This window comes from Stylophora pistillata, chromosome 8 (assembly GCF_964205215.1).
Source record: "Stylophora pistillata chromosome 8, jaStyPist1.2, whole genome shotgun sequence".
NCBI lineage: Eukaryota > Metazoa > Cnidaria > Anthozoa > Scleractinia > Pocilloporidae > Stylophora > Stylophora pistillata.
In genome coordinates this window covers 18272622-18291785 of record NC_142526.1, presented here as the reverse complement: position 1 = coordinate 18291785, position 19164 = coordinate 18272622, and the positions used below count along the sequence as shown (strand labels likewise).

Here is a 19164-nt window from a genome sequence, read left to right as displayed (position 1 = left end):
AAGGACCTTCCGATTCAGCGGTCGGATGAGCTACTAAGGTACAGAGAACTAATCGAGAAGCGGGCGAGATCGCCTGTCATATGTGAACCTCACAAATAGTACAATCTGCCAACGAGATAAGAATTCTGTCTACGAACCCAGCGGCTTCACAGAGCTTCGTTTCTCTAACAATACCTGATTGTTTTGCCTGAAGAACGGTTTTTGTCTTGTCTTCGGTTCCACACTGATAGAAAGTGATCGGCACCTGAAAAGCATGCGATGACCCTTTAATAATTGTTTTTTCTTTTTTTTATGTTGCTTTCTTTTATTAGGTAACCTTTGGTATTTTTTCTGATTACAATGTCTTTATAGGGAAATTTCACTTCCTTTGCCCAGTCAATTAGGCACAGAAACGGTGATTTCGAGATGGGAAAGGTAATTCCAAGAGGATTTCGGTAGTAGTGTTTATGACTAAAAATAGTCTACCGAAGGAAAATGTCAGAACTGCAGTAAAACGAGTACGTTATTCCTACTAGAAAGAACCTTTTAGCCCTCCACTGGTTGTCAGAAATGGAACTGAGCCGAAGAAGCTAATTGCGGAAGCTTTTGATTGTTCTTACCCTTTAACCCTTAAGAGAGACAGGCATCTAGTTTCTTCTTACAATAATATCACCCATGACTCTCACACTAGGGTCAGGAGAATAAAGCAAAAGATCACCAACTAAAGAAACTCTTGATTTCTAAACAAATTCTCCTTGTTAGCACCTTAAGAAATGAATAGTGTTAATTAAGCTGAAGTATGGAGGAAGATCATAATCACGAATGAGCCACTGGTCAGTGACCACGAGACACACCTCTGACAGGTTGTCAATTCTGAACGGAGGAGGAAGCTGGGAGGCATCGGTGAACAGAACGTGAAATGTTGCTCCTCTTTGCACCACCTCCACTCTCACAAACAGCGAACAGTCATTCAGACTCCTACAGAAAAAAAACACTCTTTTTTCGGAAAAAGTTTATCATCACGCTCTATGTAATAACAGATCTCTCCAAGTAGATTGCCGATGCTTCTCTATCATTGTACAACATACTTAACTTATGACTGAAAGAGGCTTTGCGTACGACTTCTTAAGCACATTGACGTATAGTGAACACAAGCTTACTACATACTTTCAAAACTCAACAGCTGGATAGAAACAAAGAGGCTCACAGGCAACAAGGCAGACTGGCAGACAGCCAAACACACTAACACAGACAAACCTACAAACAGACAAACAGACCATCAGAAAGACAATCAGACGGACAATCAGACAGACAATCACACAGACAATCAGACACACCGGTAGACATCCAAACAGGCTTAGGGACAGATACAACTACAGAAAGAGAGATGGATAGACAGGTAGAAACAATGGCCCTGAAACACTTACACCCTATCTCCCAAGTAGGATAGACTAGCATGTACCTCATGTTAATATGAAAAGAATCGTCCTGATCGATCCTGAAGCCTCCAGACCACTTGCAGTGAGAAACATCATTTAACCTAAAAAAATAAACAGAGAAAAAAAGAAAAAGCCTTGAATTAGAAATCCGTTGCAGACAACTGCTGCTGATTGTGCACCGCGCTGTCCATGCAATGATATCAGAAACTCACGTGGAGAAAAACACAAATAAAAAGGGTCCAAACAAAGAACCAAGGTATAAGGTCCTCTACCTGATACACAAAAGTTGGTCCAAGTCTGTTCTGGCCCAATGGAAAAGCACTAGAGCCCCTGGCATGGCAGTGAGTGTTCCCTCTGGGTTGGTTGCTTCCTATAGAGTAGACGCAACAAAAGAGAGAATTTGGGTGTGTTGCCTCCTACAGTAGAGCAAACAGACTGTTTATCAATATAGGAGATGCATGCTCCAGAAACTGAGTTTCAAGATAGCCTCCAAACTTTCTAAAAAGTAGATCATTTTGCATTATCAGCTGAGTTGATAATGTAAAAGACTCTGAAGGAAGGCTAACGCCCCAAACGTCAGCTTTAGAACTCTGCGGTGGCCAATCGAATAGCCAATCTGCATTATCAACTAAGTTGATAAAACTAATTATCTTGTTATTCCCGGCCACACGGACGCAGCACCACAGTTTCTTTAGAAACTTACCCCTATTCCAAAACGTAACCTTGCCGTTCGAAAGTTGCCTTAAAATGTGATAACAATTCGAAAATGGAAACAATCAAGCAAACTCAATTAATACAGACGAGGCAATTTCAAAACGAAGAAAAAGAAAAAAAAAGTTTACCTGCTCTCTGACGAAGTGCCTCTGTGAAAAAGCTAGAGTATGTTGAGTCCTGTTTTCCAGCTGATATCGAGTGGCAAGAGTAACAATTCTTGTATCACGATATCGCCCCTGGCCAAAACGCACGTCAATACCAATGTCGTACACCCTGAAAACAAAATGACGCGTATTGAACGAATGTTGATTTGACAAGACCTTTCGCACCCAAGCATTAGGGTTACCATTACCCGTCCATGCTTTGTTTGTTTGCTGTTTTCACTTGCTTTGTTTTCGCCTTTGTTTGTTTCTATTTTAATTCTTCTTCAAAAATCTCACAAATTCAGGCAAACTGGTCAAGGGAAGAACTTTATAGTTAAAGAACCTCGAAAAAAACATCGTAAATACAAATAAATCATAATAATCAAGAGAAGTAAATAGTGGATAACACATCACTGAGTGTAGATACGAGTTTTATCTTCGACTGGAAGATATGTTCAAAACGAGAACATAACTTCGTATCCACAAGCAGACATGTAATATTTTGTCTATTACATGGACATCATTGAAGAATTCAAATCAAAGTAATTAAAAAAACATACAAAAAGAGCTCAACTGCCCTCAACCCCTGCGTGCTGAGATGCTATTTCAATATTCAATATAAACACAAAGCAATATCTCTTCATAACAGTTTTTTTGTCTGACACAAGAGAAATTGAAGATAAAATCAGCATTATTGCTAAAGTAGAAATGGCCCTGCTTTGCGCGCAGCATTTCAGAACCGGAAAGGATTCTAGTATTTCATTGGTGTATGTATACTAAATGGCGTGATATCCTCACGGTCTCCAGGAATAAAAGCTGACTGCATCCCCTGACGAATGGTCCTGTTACGAACTAGGGGTCGCAACAACACTGGGAGGATCAAAGAAATAGAATCAGGAAGGTTTATGTTCCAGGCGCCACACACTGAGCGAAGACCCCACCTCAGGTGGGACGCGGTAAAGAGATGCAGGCTGATCGTCAATATAAAAAGTACAGCAGATCTCACAAACATTCCTGAGGGAATGGTGTCGATTAGTTTAGTTTCGTGACCGTATCATTTATCCATTCCATCATGGCATACCATGAGACACCATGCAATCGGTTTTAGGATAATTCCCATTCATAAGCACTATTTAGCAGAAGAAATGTAATATTAACAATTCTGCATTTATTCAAATATCTATCTGTTAGTGTTTTATCTTTTTAATTCATTTATTCGTTTGCCCATTCATTTGTTTGTTTGTCTGTTTACTGACCGATTGATTAATTGAAGTACTAATTTAGTTCATTTCCTACCTAAATATCATTTATTCATTGTGCATCATTTCATAAATTCACCTTAAATTATCAAATATTTAGTAGCCCATTTCTTTCTTAATTTATAACTATAACCATCTTGATTTCTAGAGGATCTCAAAGGGCATAGACTACTTTCATAAATGGCTGCCGGATTAATATTCTTTTGTTTAAATTTAAATTAGCCCTTCTGGCCTCGCTTGAGATAATGCATTCTTTTGAATTTTGTACTGGAGAACGAGGCAGAAGGGCTAATTTAAATTTAAACAAAAGAATATTAATCCGGCCGCCATTTATGAAAGTGGTCTATTCCTCTCTCGTTTCCTGAGTCAGATGCAAAAGCCGCCTCCTAAAAACTACACATCAATGTTCATTGTTTTCTTAGTCATGAATCGTCATAATAGTTTGGTTATAAATATTCTTGTTCAAAAGTTCATTTGCCACTTCTTATTAATGTACTGAATTCCGCTGATTAAGAACGAAGATATTAACTTTTTTTTTTCAGAGGATGAAATTCAACCACGAAATTCGAACGAATGGTCCAGTCCCAAAACTTGCTTAGTTAAGTCATAAACGAGTTGACTTTGAGGCTTCCATAGGAATATGACAAAACAATTCTTTAACCAATCAAAAGCGCAGCATAACGTTACCATTTTTTAGAAGTAACAAGGCACACGGATTCGCGAGGGAGGTTTGCGCGAAACAAGCACGCGCCTTGCACGTGCAACTCCAACTGACGGCTCACAGCGCTGCTGGACACTTTGCATGCGGACGTAGGAGGTGGGGTTGCGGCTTTTCCTTTCTTTTTCGTTCTGTAATGTAAGGATTTAATGTGACAAGAGCACTTAGTGGTTTCTAAGACAACCATATTGGACGGTGATTGTGACGAGAAAGACGATAATATCTAAAGTCATGGCATCGTGTTGATGCTGTGAGAAGAATGGTGTGAATAACCAGGAGAAAAAAAAAAGTTTTTTTTCTTGCGATATAGATCGGTTCAAAATTTTATCGAATAAAGCACGTTTGTTTTATCAAACCTTGCATTATCAAACATTGGGCTAAGCGATAGAAATTGTTAAAAGTACATTTTAATGCTTTATCAGTTTCATACAGTTTGCTGAGATATTAAATTCTACCTTTGTTTAATGCATCTTAAACCACTACTCCTTCGTTTAGGAATTACTTTATCTTATTGTCATAAACGAATACACAGTTAATTTATTTCAAAAACTCTTTAATTCCTACTTCAGTTTTTTTCAATCATGTAACAGATCGTACGAGTAACATTACCAAACATGGCGAGACATTGCAGCTACTTGGCATGTAAACCCAGTGTAACTTTTTACTCCCATAAGTGACCAAGACAGAATGTCTCCTTACAATGTCAATACGATATCGAGCAGACAAGTGATGAGAATTAGGAAAAATATCATTTAGGGGAATATTAGTTGATCCAATACCAAATTCTTCAGAGTAACCTCATAAGAATTGTATTGCAGACAGTAAGGAGAATTGCTAATAAGACTCTGGGGGTGAAAGGGTTCAGTGCTGAACACATCACAGGGGCGTAAGCCAAGGGGGGGGGGGTCACGGGCACCCCAGGACCCCCCTGGCTACGCCCTTGCATCAGGAAAGAAAGGAAAGGTAATAAAACAACCATTTCCGAGGGTGTAGCTGGGGGGAAGGTGTCCTGAAGTAAGCCCCTTCTTAAGGTCACATGAAATCCAAAAATAAAATGGCGTGGAGGTCGACTTGACAATCTGGTGAGTACCCTCTGCTTGACACAGTGTGACCCCCCCTTTGAAGAAGCCTTGCTACGACTCTCATTTCAATGCCCCTTGACGCTCCGAAATCTGCATAGACATGCAGCAGATTGCTGTTTAACTAATGTACTGTGTTATTGTTTCTCATTGAATGACACAGAGTAAAACATTGTTTGACAAATAAACCAAGTAACTTACTTGTCAGGCCGGCTTCCACCTTGCCTGGCGTGAACACGTGTATATTCTCGTGAATTGTCAAGTGAAAAGGGATTACTCCTGCAGAGAAGACAAATTTCAAGGAAGCAGGAAATGATTGTCGAAAATACATGTAATAGTGACTCAAAAAACATGAAGGAGATAACGGAGAGGCTGTATTCTACTTAGAGCCCATTACTTACCATAAAGGCTTCCCGCTTCCAGGTTGATAGCTTCTACCAATTCTCATTTGGCATCTGATGGGAAAAGAAGCGCTTTAAGGAACTCTTAGCCACAGAATAGCAACAGTATGAAACGCATATCAAATTGAACTTTTTTTTCGAAAATGAATTCTAATTAAACCAAAAGAAGACTTGTCGAGAAAAATTAATAGCAATCAATTATTAGCTGAAGAAAAGCTATGAAGCAGAATATAAGGATATTCTTTTTCATTTATTCGACTAGAATATTAGCAAAACACAAAAACAGGTTCATAGCAAATCACCCTGTAAGGAAATAAACGATAAAATTCCCAAGAGGACCAAATCGCTAAACAGCGTGAGAGCACCCTTATCAATGAAAGGTTCCGACATTCTATTAGGTTACCCAACATACCTTGTGGCAGCCTCTCTGTCAGAGAAAGAAAACAGCAAAGGAGTCAAGCTCCGCGCCATTTCGTGTTCGTCAAACTGGCCAGCCATGTCATGAGGAACACCTTCTTGCTTAAACACAAGTGGGATCCCCGTCCTGTTAATCATCCAGTAAGGAGCATAAATGGAAACCTGTGGTACAACGGAAATCGACAACAGTTCTCTCACTTACTGAGTCAGCGGTCCATATGAAGAGGGAGCACCGGGAGGAAGAGGTTAGTAGGATATTTACATCTCAACTGTGTGTCTAACAGGTTTGGGGCGTGATTTATAATCAGGTGGAGCAAGAAAAACGTGGTTATTCGAAATTTTTTCCAGGTCGTTGAGCCTTTTTATTTTACAATTAAAGAAAAACAAGAGATTTAACATTTCATTTTCTCGCGAAAGTTGAGTGAATCGAGGACAAATAATGAGACATTTAAGCAACAAAAGCGAAAAAACAGATTTCAGATTTTGGAGCCGTGCAGTAGATTACAGCCAAGTAAATTGCAAAAACAAAGCACGCATAAGAGCTGAAACATTTAACAAAATAAAATGTCAAAGGTATGGTGGTCATCTTGAGATGCTTCTCAGTATCGCTTCCTGCCCCACTGACGAGCACTGAAACTGTCAATCATAGCCTAATACCCTTTAACTGTTAATTCCCAGAAGTGATTAACTTGTAACTTCTTGTGAAGGTGTAGTCTGATCGTCCGGGTGAGTGTAGTCCTGAGAAGGACTGTTGTCGGTGGCAGTGACTGACGTTTCGACAACCTGTGCGGAAGTCATCATCAGAGTCAATCTTGACTCTGATGATGACTTCCGCACAGGTTGTCGAAACGTCAGTCACTGCCACCGACAACAGTCCTTCTCAGGACTACACTCACCCGGACGATCAGACTACACCTTCACATGTTACCCCCGGGTTCAAACCATTTACTGCATTGTAACTTCTTCCTATAATATCCGTAAATTATCCAGTAAACAGGTAGTAAGGGTAATCAAACTTATCAGAAAGAGGTTCTTGTCTTGATCTAATACCAAACTTTCGTAAGTAATGTACCAGGAAATATGTATCAGCTAGAGAGGGGACTTATTAATCAGATTTCGGGAGCTAAAAGGGTTAATTACGTGCTAAGGGATTTTTGCTTGACGTTTTATCACTTACTCTCAATGAGCCACCTGGTTTTATGGAAACCTTGACGTTTAGTATCAGAGATCTTCTCTTGGTATCCTGGAGTTCTACATGGATGATTGGATGTTCAACAAAGCTCATTCTTCTTGAAATTCGAATGTTATCACAATATGTGAAGTTTTCAATGCTGATGCCGAGATCGAGAGCCCTCTCTGGATCAGCCTGTTCACGTAGAAAATAAAAAAACCAGAAAATTGACTAAAGGAACATTAACTGATGGTCAGGTTCGTTTATGATTCCCATGCCATTCCTATTTCAAGACTTCAGTCGGCTTGCAATTGGTTTGCCTCTAATTTCTGTTTCTTGTCAGTACCTGATTTTTCCGTTCTAGAGTCGCAACATGACAGTATCACTGATATCTAATATCTGATATCATTTAAAATGGGTATTTAATTTCAAAGTCGCCAGACGGGATCTTTGCGATAAATTGGGGTTTTCTACAAACAACAAACCTGTTTTATAAAAACAACAAATCTGTTTTATAAAAACAACAAACCTGGCAGGTTGTACTCACAGTATACAAAGGAACAGACTTTCCCGCCTTCAAGTTTCCTTTAGCAGGTGTATTTTTCACCTGGTAGTTCAATTCACACGGCAAAAGGTTCACTAGCATCACTGGGTACATGATTGTCAGAGTGTGACCTGGTTGAGGCATCGCATTAAGAGCACTCGTTTGAATGCCCTCCGGATGAAAAACGTCTTCTGGGTAGCCCTCCCTCTTAACTGCCACACAGAACCTGTTTAAAAGAAAAGAAGCATCACAAGAAATCGTTAAGAAACTGAAGTAAATTTAAACTTTTTCAGCCATGACCTTTCTGAACCTCAAACTAAAGTAGTCACATTGGTTTTGAGTCATTTTGTCATTTACAATCGAACCTTAGTATCTGAATAAAAACACCAAATAATGGTGTGCGCAATTGATCAAAGAACATTTCCCACCTAACAGAGCCTTTCTTTAACGAGAAGTTCAAGCAAAAAGGTATGGAAATTTGACCAAAATTAGTTCATAGGAGTTCTTGCGATGATTTTGCGTTTCATTCAAGAGAGGAAGTAGCATTCCCAGACCTATTCAAGACGCACATAAAAAAAACAAGGAAACGCCGATAATGACTTAATAATCCGACAAGTTTATAGAAAATGCTTTTAAATATCTTAATATTTATTTTTCCTTACATGTGGTTCGTTGCAATTCGGGTGATCACAACACGCGAGAGAAGGAAAGCTGGTGAGGACAGCGTTACCTGAATTTCTCTACAGACTGGCTAGCGGTGGACACAGGATAACATTCCCGTGCACATCCCATCGTAGTATAACTCCTTAAAACGCTTCTCCATTCTATGGGCTGGGAACAAAACCCCACCTCCTTCCCGTAAGGGCGGAGGTAAAGCTGCCAGGAGGTACATCGCAGTGGTATCGCAACTGAAGACTCTGGGGAGATGACTGGAAGAGATAGAGTCCCTGAAAGGCAAGAATTTTGAATGAAATTGTTTCAATGAGATGACACGAAAATTTAAAATATACATGTTTATATTTGAAATGTACTCACTGGTTAGCAAGCAACTCACAAAAATTTGTCAGAATATATTGTTCATGTTTATCATAACTCAACTGAAAACCCAAAGTATCAGAAGGCTGACCAGTTGAGGCTGAAGCTGACCAGTTGAGGAAATGAACTCGGAACAACTCAGAAACAAATCTATCTGAGATCAGATCGTAACCTGTACTCGGAACCCCAGATTTGACTTGATGAGCTAACCTCTCGATCAACTTGAAACAATACTGGGACACAGCTCTTTTCAAAGAGCGGTTCATCAAACTAACCCTGCATAGATGTAAGTCCTTGCATCTTTATCTCCATGGGTACGTCCATTTTATTCTTCACCATCAGCGCAGATCTAACAGTGACTACTTTACGTGCTCTTCCCTCCAAACTAACATCAAATACAACCCGTGCTGGCTGAAGATCACCGCCCTAAATAAACAAATACATACAATTAAGATCCATAAATAAATTAAAACTGCAATGAAGCAGCTGAGAATTAAATCCTACAGGCCAAGTAGCGCATACCTACTAGGGCTTATTCCTGGATTCGCTAACACGAAGCTTCTAGGAGTATACCTTTCCCAACTGAACGGGATACTAATTCATCAGAGGTTGCCCCCTCCATTCAATTATCTTTCACTAACAATTTTCTAGTAACCATTTCTACTCGAGAGTGGAAAGGGTGCCACGAGACTTAGGTATTTTATCCAAGAACACATTCCCTTGACCCGGCCTAGAACCCAGGTAGGTAAGTTCGGTCCAGGTAGCCGTTCAGCCATGGCTTTGCCCACTGTGTTTCAATAGAGCAGTCTTAGTAGAAGTAATCTTTCAGTTCTGAACGCTTGCTCTGTTGATTAGTCGATCACATTACTTTTCAAAATTCGAAAAACAAAGTAAATTGAAAACAGACGAAGAACTAGTCACTAGTCTTACCGGAGATTTATTGACCACCTTCTGAGGTCGAGCTTGTCTGAAGAATGTACCAACTCTATCAACAGAGACTGGGGATAGTGATGCCCAGCCCTCCACTTGCACAATAACCTGATGTATGTTGAACTCGTGGGTGTCCTAGCATAAGGAAAATATCATAAAACATCTGATTAAATAATAACCTTTATATTTGGTACGATGTTCTGATATGAAGCTACTAAACTTTAAAGCGTCCAGAACAAGAGCGATATGACAAACTCCAAGTACGTTTTCATATGTTAAACAGTCACAAGTCTGTTATCTCTGGGGAGGCTCTTCTTTGTTCTTCCCATATATTTAGACAAAACGTTGAACCTGTTTAAACGCGAAGGCGCGCTATATAGGGAAGTCTTCCCTGGGAAGACCTGGGCTCATTTGTCACTCACCGTTGACGTGTGCGGGTCAAATTTAAAGGCTGGTAGACGAACAAAAGGAGCTAATGAGATATCTACTGTTTACTTCCACCAGCATGGTGGAATGAGGTAAAGACAGTTTCAATTGGAGAAAGGAAATACAAATCTCAAAAATTCTTGTATTGTGACGAAGAAATAAAACAATTTTGAGGAATGCGCCCGCTGTTCACTGCTTTGGAGTAGTTGTAGCTCAAGCTGACTTGACTCTACGAGTTCTACATCACACGACGGTTGATTGACAAATGGTCCAGTGGGACCTAAGGCTCCTTTTATAGCGCGCCTTCGTGTTTAAGTTTTACTGTTGCGACTTTCTCTTTAGTTGTTCATTCTATTAGGTTACAACTGTCGAGAAAAGCCTTCCGACGCATTCGTCCTTAATTTTCTCTCAAACCTTTTCCAAACTCTTAAACTCGCAATTTCATGTTTATCAAATCGACAATGGTTGCGGACTTACTTGTTTGCGCATTTACTCGGCTGCGCCTCGCGAGTCCACCACATTTTTACCAGTGTCGACTAATATCGTTTTTGATAAGAGTAAAGACCATGCTTTACCACTGTCAATTTGTTTTTACCGCGACACCGACGTCAAATAAAACGCTTCTTTCAGTGTGTGGCCATTGCGTGACACGTTGACGCGCGCAGCGTTGTCTGTACTCAACAACAGCAAAATTACCAATCAGATTGCGACATCACTGCCAATTGTGGTGAAATTCAAAATCGATCTGGTGTAATCAGGTACTAACTTAATAGATTCCTTGACAAAATGATTGTAACGTACAGCCCTCTAACAATGCTATCTTGCCAAAATGCATAGTTTGCATCGGAAAGCCCGACAAAGAAGAAAACACTTTTTCTTAGCTTGGCAGAGCGATGGTCAACATTACGAAGCGAAATATAGAGCCGCCATCTTGGAATTGTAAAGCAGAGAAATATTGCGAGGGTAAAAGCATATTTATTAAGGAGGTTATCGAGAGGCCGAATGAAGGGGAAAAGGAAAATTCCCCTGTTGAGCAACTCATGTAACTATTTAAAGAATTTCCGATTCCCATATCCACACTTACTCTGTGCCGCAACTTCTCTCCTGATGTGAACTCAAAGGGAGCCTCGCCCCCGGGGGAAACTTCTCTCCAGTCAGACATTTTTCCTGACTCGAGGCCAGGCAAACCAGGAAGTGCCTGACCTGTGCTTGTCAAGATCACTTTGGATGGAGTCGTTGTAACTGTCTTGAACCACATCACACACCCTAAAAACATAACGTAAGAACTCAAATTTCATTTAAAAATTTGGTGCGAACGTATGCCGTAAAAAAATACATCAAATTTAATATGACGTCCAATTTGAAATGCCATTGTTCTGAATTCACTAGCCTCTCACACATGTGATACTCCTTTTGTGTTTCCACGCGAAGACGAGGCTAGTGAGTCCAGAGCAGTGGCAATTCAAATTGGACGCTATAATTGCATTCGTTGTATAGCACTCCTTAATCTCGACTACCACTCAGCGACCGTGCATGAAGTAAAATAATGATTTTCTTACCCCTCTAGAAAGTGTAGTCTGTTTCAAAACCAGTATCTGAAAACATATTAAACAAACCTGTCTGATTTCTGAGCACAAAAGGAACGAAGGGTGATCGCCGACGAGGAAATCCTGATCCCGTGGACCACAAGGACGCGCTGGACTCGGGCCTACTTACTGTCGGACTGCTAAGAGGACTTTCGGTGCTTGTGGTTTGATTCAGACTTTCATGTCTGCTGTCACTCCGGCTAGAGGGAAGGCTGGAGGGAAGGCTGGGGGCCTCTGTTGAAGCCACTGCTGATACAGGCGACGGATCAGGTCTGTAATAGTCTTCAGACCAACTAGCAATAGTGTGTTTGATCATGTTGATCAGAGTAGTTGTTACTGTGACATCAAGACGATCTGGCGCTGTGAATGCAAGCAATGAATGTGTATTCATTTATTTATGTATCTATCTATCTATCACTTTGTAATTACTCTTTTCTTTGAATGAATCACCAAATACTACATTTATAAAACAGAGAATTCTAAGCATGACTTTAGAGTTTCTAGCCCACTCCACGGAAATCAGGTTTATGACCAATCTCTAAGAATGTAACGTATATGAGTACATTGCTATCTTTCCTTCCACGAACCACGGATTAGCTGTTAGCAACATGTTACCCCCGTCAGTCAGCAGATGTCAGGATGGAAAGAGTCATACGTAAATGTCTGATTTCCCAAATCATTGAGAAGTAAATCGAAAAACTTCTTCACAGTAGTGCTCCACAACTCACCATCCAGTTTGGCTAGAAACCTGTTTGTTGTATTTGGCGTATTACGTTGCTCTTGCCAGTGAACTTGACATCTGCAACATACGAACAGATTGCCTGTCATTTAAAGCCGAAAGCATTCTGGGAATCAACCCCCCCAAAAAAACATTACAAGGACAGTACAGAAAGAGCGGACTCCATCATTAACAGAGAGACATCTTTGCTTAACTGAGAAAGTGGCGCGAGTTTTCTGGATTGATTAAATAGCGAAGTAAAGCAAAACCAAGGCAGTTGCGGACTACTTCGACACTCAATTGAAATTTCCTTCAAAAAGGAAGAGGGACCCCTTAACAACCTAGCCCATTGGGGAGATCGAATGAATCCAATGATGAAAGGGTCTAAACTGTTCTAGGCCTCTGGGTTTTGGAAACGAAGGAGACCGTCCGCGCGATCCTATGGAATGGACGAGCGCTGTCGTCCTGATCGTGCACGTCGTCACTGATCAATCGCTCTGATTTACATTTCTACATTTCTATCGTACAACGGTTGGAACTATGTTAGGCAAGATCAGTGCAATCCAGATGATCATACTTACTTCCACGGCTCCACAAAAGGTTCCCAGTCTGACACATTTCTGTTGTAGTACTGCACTATCAAAGTACAGTGAGCCGCGCCATCACCGGTGGACTGAAGGTCATGCCAGAAATACAAGTCTACATGGGAATAGAAAGTATAAAGTTAAGTGTCTTTTGCAAATCCTGGTCTCCCAAATGAGAGGGATTAAAAATCTCATATGCAAATGAGAAACTCGCTTACAAAGACAAGAAATGGCACTGGAATGTTTCGTAGTACACGAGACATGTTACAGCAGAAGAAGTCAATAAATCTTCTAGGACTTGATACATTACTGATTAAAAAAAAAAAAGAGGCCAACTCAAGAGCCAGAGGTCCCACCCTATCGCATCCTCGGAGACCCAGGGGCTGTGGGTCGATTTCAAGTTAGGGCATGAAAAGCCCCTGGGTACATTGTCTTACAAGACTAGTTCAAACGGTCGCAGTCATTCTGCCATCTGATTGGTGCCAGAATATCTTTGTGTTTTTCTGCCCAATCAGAGTGAAGTGTGCCTTGAAGTCCTTTCGTGTGTTGTAACACGGACATAGACTAATAGCTCAGTTGCTCGCTATGTTTGTTTGGGCCGTGCGACGGAGATTTGCTTGAGGTGAAAAGTTTCAGTCTCAGCACACAATGTAAGAGAAATCGATCAGACTGTCCGCGAAAATCTTACCGGAAATTATACTGAATACTTTCGCAGGTATCACTAGAGAACGCGTTTTAAAGTTTGCGAGGTTTGTATACAACACGATGGTTGCAGTCATTGATATGTCGCTTTAAACGTTAAACGAGATTTAAGCTTAAATCTTTTCTAGATTTTTTGCATAATTTGCTGTGAATGAAACTTTGCCAATCCCGTCAAGTTATTTCGTCGCACGGGCCACGCAGGTATGTCGAGCAACTGGTACTTGCGCAACTTTCTGTGCGTGCCAAATTCTAATCTCATTTTCGCTTGAAAAAAAAGAAAAGCAAAGCGTGGAAACTTTTGCTTATTAGATGTGGGTAGATGACTCTGTACTATTAAGCTGACATTTGCAATAAAGCAAACCCGCCCTTTCCATCCAATTAACAAATGGTAAACACCACAGCGTACACTATTGAGTTATGGATGCACGCGGGAGGTTGCTAAGCACGAAAGACGCGTAAGAGTCGCTCGAGGCGATAGCCGAGAGCGACTCTAGCTTCTTGAGTGCTTAGCAAACCTCCCAAGTGCATCCATAACTCAATAGTGTACGGTGTGGTGTTTACCATTTGTTTTATAACATAACATTGATACATTGTAGCTAAAGAGTTCACTTTTATTTAACAAATCTTACGTGACCAGAAAAAACAAGCGCGCGCGGAAAAATAGTCTTTGCATTTGCTCACGTCAGCAGCGTACACCCATGGGCAAGTGGGGGACGCTAAATTGACCAATCAGAGCGCGCGCTTTACTTTGGTTATGTTATAATATTTCTTGGTCTTTGGTTTTGTTCTTCCCATTGAAAGCAGCATCGGATCGATTCCCAATGATCAAAGGTATTTAACTTGGTCTTCAACAATCGACAGAAGAGGTGAAATGACAATGACCAAGGGACTAGAAGAGAATCCATGGCCTTCCTAGCTCAAGAATTTCAACACTCTAGGCAGCAGTTAAAAGATTAAACTCTTTCCAAACCCCTTCGGTAACTGCCCGAAAAAAATTTCCCCTACCCACGATGCGAAGATTAGATTTTGGCGCGCACAGAAAGCAGAAAGCTACGTAGGCGAAAGCGCCAGTTGCTCGACATACCCGCGTGGCCCGTGCGACGAAATAACTTCACGGGATTGGCAAAGTTTCAGTCACAGCAAATTATGCAAAAAATCTAGAAAAGATTTAAGCTTAAATCTCGTTTAACGTTTAAAGCGACATATCAATGACTGCAACCATCGTGTTGTATACAAACCTCGCAAACTTTAAAACACGTTCTCTAGTGATACCTACGAAAGTATTCAGTATAATTTCCGGTAAGATTTTCGCGGACAATCTGATCGATTTCTCTTACATTGTGTGCTGAAACTGAAACTTTTCACCTCAAGCAAATCTCCGTCGCTCGGCCCAAACAAACATAGCGAGCAACTGAGCTATTAGTCTATGTCCGTGTTAAAACACACGAAAGGACTCTTAAGTGCAGAAAAACACAAAGATTTTCTGGCACCAATCAGATGGCAGAACGACTGCGACCGTTTGGAACTACTCTTGTAAGATAATGTCCCCAGGGGTTCTTCATGCCCTGACTTGAAATCGACCCACAGCCCCTGGGTCTCCGAGGATGACCCTATCGGGGCTTATACCGGTTTCAGAAGCATGATACAACTACCCCATTCCAGACGGTATGCCATTTCCATCAAAGTGTTACCTTCTAACATTTGTCGGGTTTCTCTGACAGTTTGTCAGTATCTATTTTTAAAATCCTACAAATATTTTTGCCCGCGCGAGAATGGTCTAAACACATCCTATGACCGAATGTTCCCCTGATAAAACTGGGGGAAATCTGAGGATAATCCCCAATTCCAGAGGAGAAAGCGTTGAGTGGTTGTAGAAGAAGGAAAATGTGCATGAAATCACACTGAAGAAAACTGAAAAGAGAACATCCTACGCCGTAAACTGTAAGCTGTTTGAAAAAATTTTTCCAGTGCGTTGAAAGTATATGATGGATAATGAAGACAATACCTTCCATTTAGCGCAAAAATACGCTCGTCTATTCCTCCTCAGACATTGTAGGTTCCTCAAAGCTCACAATTTTCTTCGAGCTCTGCTCTGGGAAAACTGTTCGCATGAAGTCCGTGGACAAATACCCGTGCATATTTTCGCGCCAAATAGAGGCTATTGTTTACATATTCCCAGGTAGAGAGGTGGTGTAAGTGTAACTTACATTGTTAAACGCATCCTTGGAGACCCAGGGGCTGAGTCGATTTCAAGTTAGGGCATGAAAAGTCCCTGGGGACATTGTCTAACAAGACTAGTTCCAAACCGTCGCAGTCGTTCTGCCATCTGATTGGTGCCAGAATATCTTTGTGTTTTTCTGCCCAATCAGAGTGAAGTGTGCTTTAGAGTCCTTTCGTGTGTTTTTACACGGAGATATACTAGTAGCTCAGTTGCTCGCCATGTTTGTTTGGACCTTGCGACGGAGATTTGCTTGAGGTGAAAAGTTTCAGTCTCAGCACACAATGTAAGAGAAATCGATCATGTCCGCGAAAATCTTACCGGAAATTATACCGAATACTTTCGCAGGTATCACTAGAGAACGTGTTTTAAAGTTTGCGAGGTTTGTATACAACACGATGGTTGCAGTCATTGATATGTCGCTTTAAACGTTAAACGAGATTTAAGCTTAAATCTTTTCTAGATTTTTTGCATAATTTGCTGTGAATGAAACTTTGCCAATCCCGTCAAGTTATTTCGTCGCATGGGCCACGCAGGTATGTCGAGCAACTGGTACTTGCGCAACTTTCTGTGCGTGCCAAATTCTAATCTCATTTTCGCTTGAAAAAAAAAAAAAAGCTAAGCGTGGAAATTTTTGCTTATTAGATGTGGGTAGATGACCCTGTACTACTAAGCTGACATTTGCAATAAAGCAAACCCGCCCTTTCCATCCAATATTTCTTGGTCTTTGGTTTTGTCTTTCCCATTGAAAACAGCATAGGATCGATTCCCAATGATCAAAGGTACTTAACTTGGTCTTCAACAATCGACAGAAGAGGTGAAATGACAATGACCAAGGGACAAGAAGAGAATCCATGGCCTTCCTAGCTCAAGAATTTCAACACTCTAGGCGGTAGTTGAAAGATTAAACTCTTTCCAAACCCCTTAAGCTTCGGTAACTGCCCGAAAACATCTCTCCTTCCCACGATGTTCCCGTTAATAAGTTTTAGTTCAGATTTTAATTAGTTAACCGGAAACACAGCTAAGCTTTCTCTTAGCACTTGCTGGAGGTCGTCCACGAACTTAACGTTCTCTGCAACCTTGGCCGTATTGTGAACGACTTTACTACTAAGATTAGATTTTAGCGCGCACAGAAAGCAGAAAGCTACGTGGGCGAAAGCGCCAGTTGCTCGACATACCCGCGTGGCCCGTGCGACGAAATAACTTCACGGAATTGGCAAAGTTTCAGTCACAGCAAATTATGCAAAAAATCTAGAAAAGATTTAAGCTTAAATCTTGTTTAACGTTTAAAGCGACATATCAATGACTGCAACCATCGTGTTGTATACAAACCTCGCAAACTTTAAAAACACGTTCTCTAGTGATACCTGCGAAAGTATTCAGCATAATTTCCGGTAAGATTTTCGTGGACAATCTGATCGATTTCTCTTACACTGTGTGCTGAGACTGAAACTTTTCACCTCAAGCAAATCTCCGTCGCAAGGTCCAAACAAACATGGCGAGCAACTGAGCTACTAGTATATGTCCGTGTTAAAACACACGAAAGGACTCTAAAGCACACTTCACTCTGATTGGGCAGAAAAACACAAAGATATTCTGGCACCAATCAGATGGCAGAACGACTGCGGCCGTTTGGAACTAGTCTTGTAAGACAATGTCCCCAGGGGCTCTTCATGCCTTAACTTGAAATCGACCCACTGCCCCTGGGTCTCCGAGGATGTGTTAAACGTGGCACTGTTTCAAGTCTCTGGAGAATTGGTACTAAGTGAACTTACATTCAATTTAAAGGGGGAAGTGTGGTAGAGTAAAAAAATCCTAATTACAGGTCTCAAAAACTTCAAACCCAACGCTTACCTAGCTGTTAACTAAACAATAAGGAAACTCCGAATAAAAGTAGTAACAATAGTAAAAAAATGTAGGAAAATCCAACGTACTTTGAGCGCTGAATTCAATGAGTGGTACGTCACTATCACCACAGTCATCAATCAGGCAGATACAAACTACACCAGCCCGCACCTACCGTGGAAAAAAACCACACCAGACGGTTAATGTCAGCGACAGTTTTGCAAGCTCTTTGTTTTATCTTAAGGTACACAGAAGAGGATCTCAATCGGGTCAACCGATAGCCGTAAAACTGCCAAAACATTTAGCCATTGAAATGATAGGGACTTTAAGCAGTCAGGACGGCAACGCCACGGAAGACGTCAATTAAAAAATGAGTTTCTACTTTTAGTTAGAATTTTGAAAATGGCTGCATGTGTTTACCGTCTCATAGGGAGCCAGACCTCAAACTCGACATAACGCATAAAAGTAGCGTTGAGTTCTAAATGTAAATTAAAATAATTTGCCGCCGCGGTTTAGCTTCGCAGTCGATGCAAATTTTGGGGTGATTTCACGTTGTTGTTTTGCAAAGGACGGCTACGAAATGTACAAAGTTTTAAAACGCACGTGCTGGGCTATTGTTCCGCCAGTTAGATCTATTGTTTTTCCACGATCTCGTTGCCGTAGCCGTCGTGTTTTGCTTAAAGTCCCTGATGTCGACCGATCGCCGTTATAATGGCCAAAATTTTAACCGTTAGCCTTGAAACCATCACCCCACTGAGACCCTCACAAAAGCTCACAAAGCGCAGCATTTTGTCATCGCTCACTTAAACTTACAAGCACAGAAAAAATGGCGGAAAGAACAATTTAAATATTCAGCTGAATGAACTCATCAACGGAAGTCCCGGGTGCGTGTACCAATGTATCACGAACCTTTTACACGATTGTTAAAATTAGCGCGTTTTGTTCGGCAAGTATTACTTCCAAAAGCTTTTCCCCTTGTTTGCCTATTTTTGAAAACCAAATATGACACACAAAAAATAAATGGAAAAAAATTGTTCGTCTCCGAGAAAAAAAAAAGAATAATTAGTGAGTCGACTTTATTTAAGGAGGGTGTACACATAACAGCTTACGCTGACAAACCTTGATAAGAATACTTATCAAAGAATTCGACACTGGACACCCATGTTTTTCTTAGAACGTGTTGGTAACAAGTTGTCTGTCCATACTTACATCATACAATTTTTTTTCTTTTCTAAACAAGTGCACTTGTGAACCAT

At 40.9% G+C, this 19164-nt stretch overlaps 1 protein-coding gene across 5 annotated transcripts in view; it reads right to left on the bottom strand.

Moving 5' to 3' along the window:
- The window catches only part of LOC111340046 (intermembrane lipid transfer protein VPS13D), a 75380-nt gene that overhangs the window by 13919 nt on the left and 42297 nt on the right, over window positions 1–19164 (bottom strand). For 3 of the 5 annotated variants that reach the window (XM_088731650.1, XM_088731652.1, XM_088731651.1), the window contains exons 42-60: window positions 17998–18079; window positions 13141–13258; window positions 12570–12640; window positions 11872–12201; window positions 11340–11521; window positions 9830–9964; window positions 9175–9325; window positions 8595–8811; window positions 7868–8090; window positions 7327–7515; window positions 6145–6311; window positions 5733–5786; window positions 5533–5610; window positions 4222–4383; window positions 2261–2405; window positions 1691–1788; window positions 1442–1519; window positions 834–957; window positions 175–244 (exon numbers count right to left, since the gene is read on the bottom strand). In XM_088731650.1, coding sequence (XP_088587776.1) covers window positions 175–244; window positions 834–957; window positions 1442–1519; window positions 1691–1788; window positions 2261–2405; window positions 4222–4383; window positions 5533–5610; window positions 5733–5786; window positions 6145–6311; window positions 7327–7515; window positions 7868–8090; window positions 8595–8811; window positions 9175–9325; window positions 9830–9964; window positions 11340–11521; window positions 11872–12201; window positions 12570–12640; window positions 13141–13258; window positions 17998–18079 — 2674 coding nt within the window. The remainder of the gene's footprint in view (window positions 1–174; window positions 245–833; window positions 958–1441; window positions 1520–1690; window positions 1789–2260; window positions 2406–4221; window positions 4384–5532; window positions 5611–5732; window positions 5787–6144; window positions 6312–7326; window positions 7516–7867; window positions 8091–8594; window positions 8812–9174; window positions 9326–9829; window positions 9965–11339; window positions 11522–11871; window positions 12202–12569; window positions 12641–13140; window positions 13259–17997; window positions 18080–19164) is intronic. The other 2 variants (XM_022946820.2, XM_022946822.2) reach the window with 1 other exon arrangement.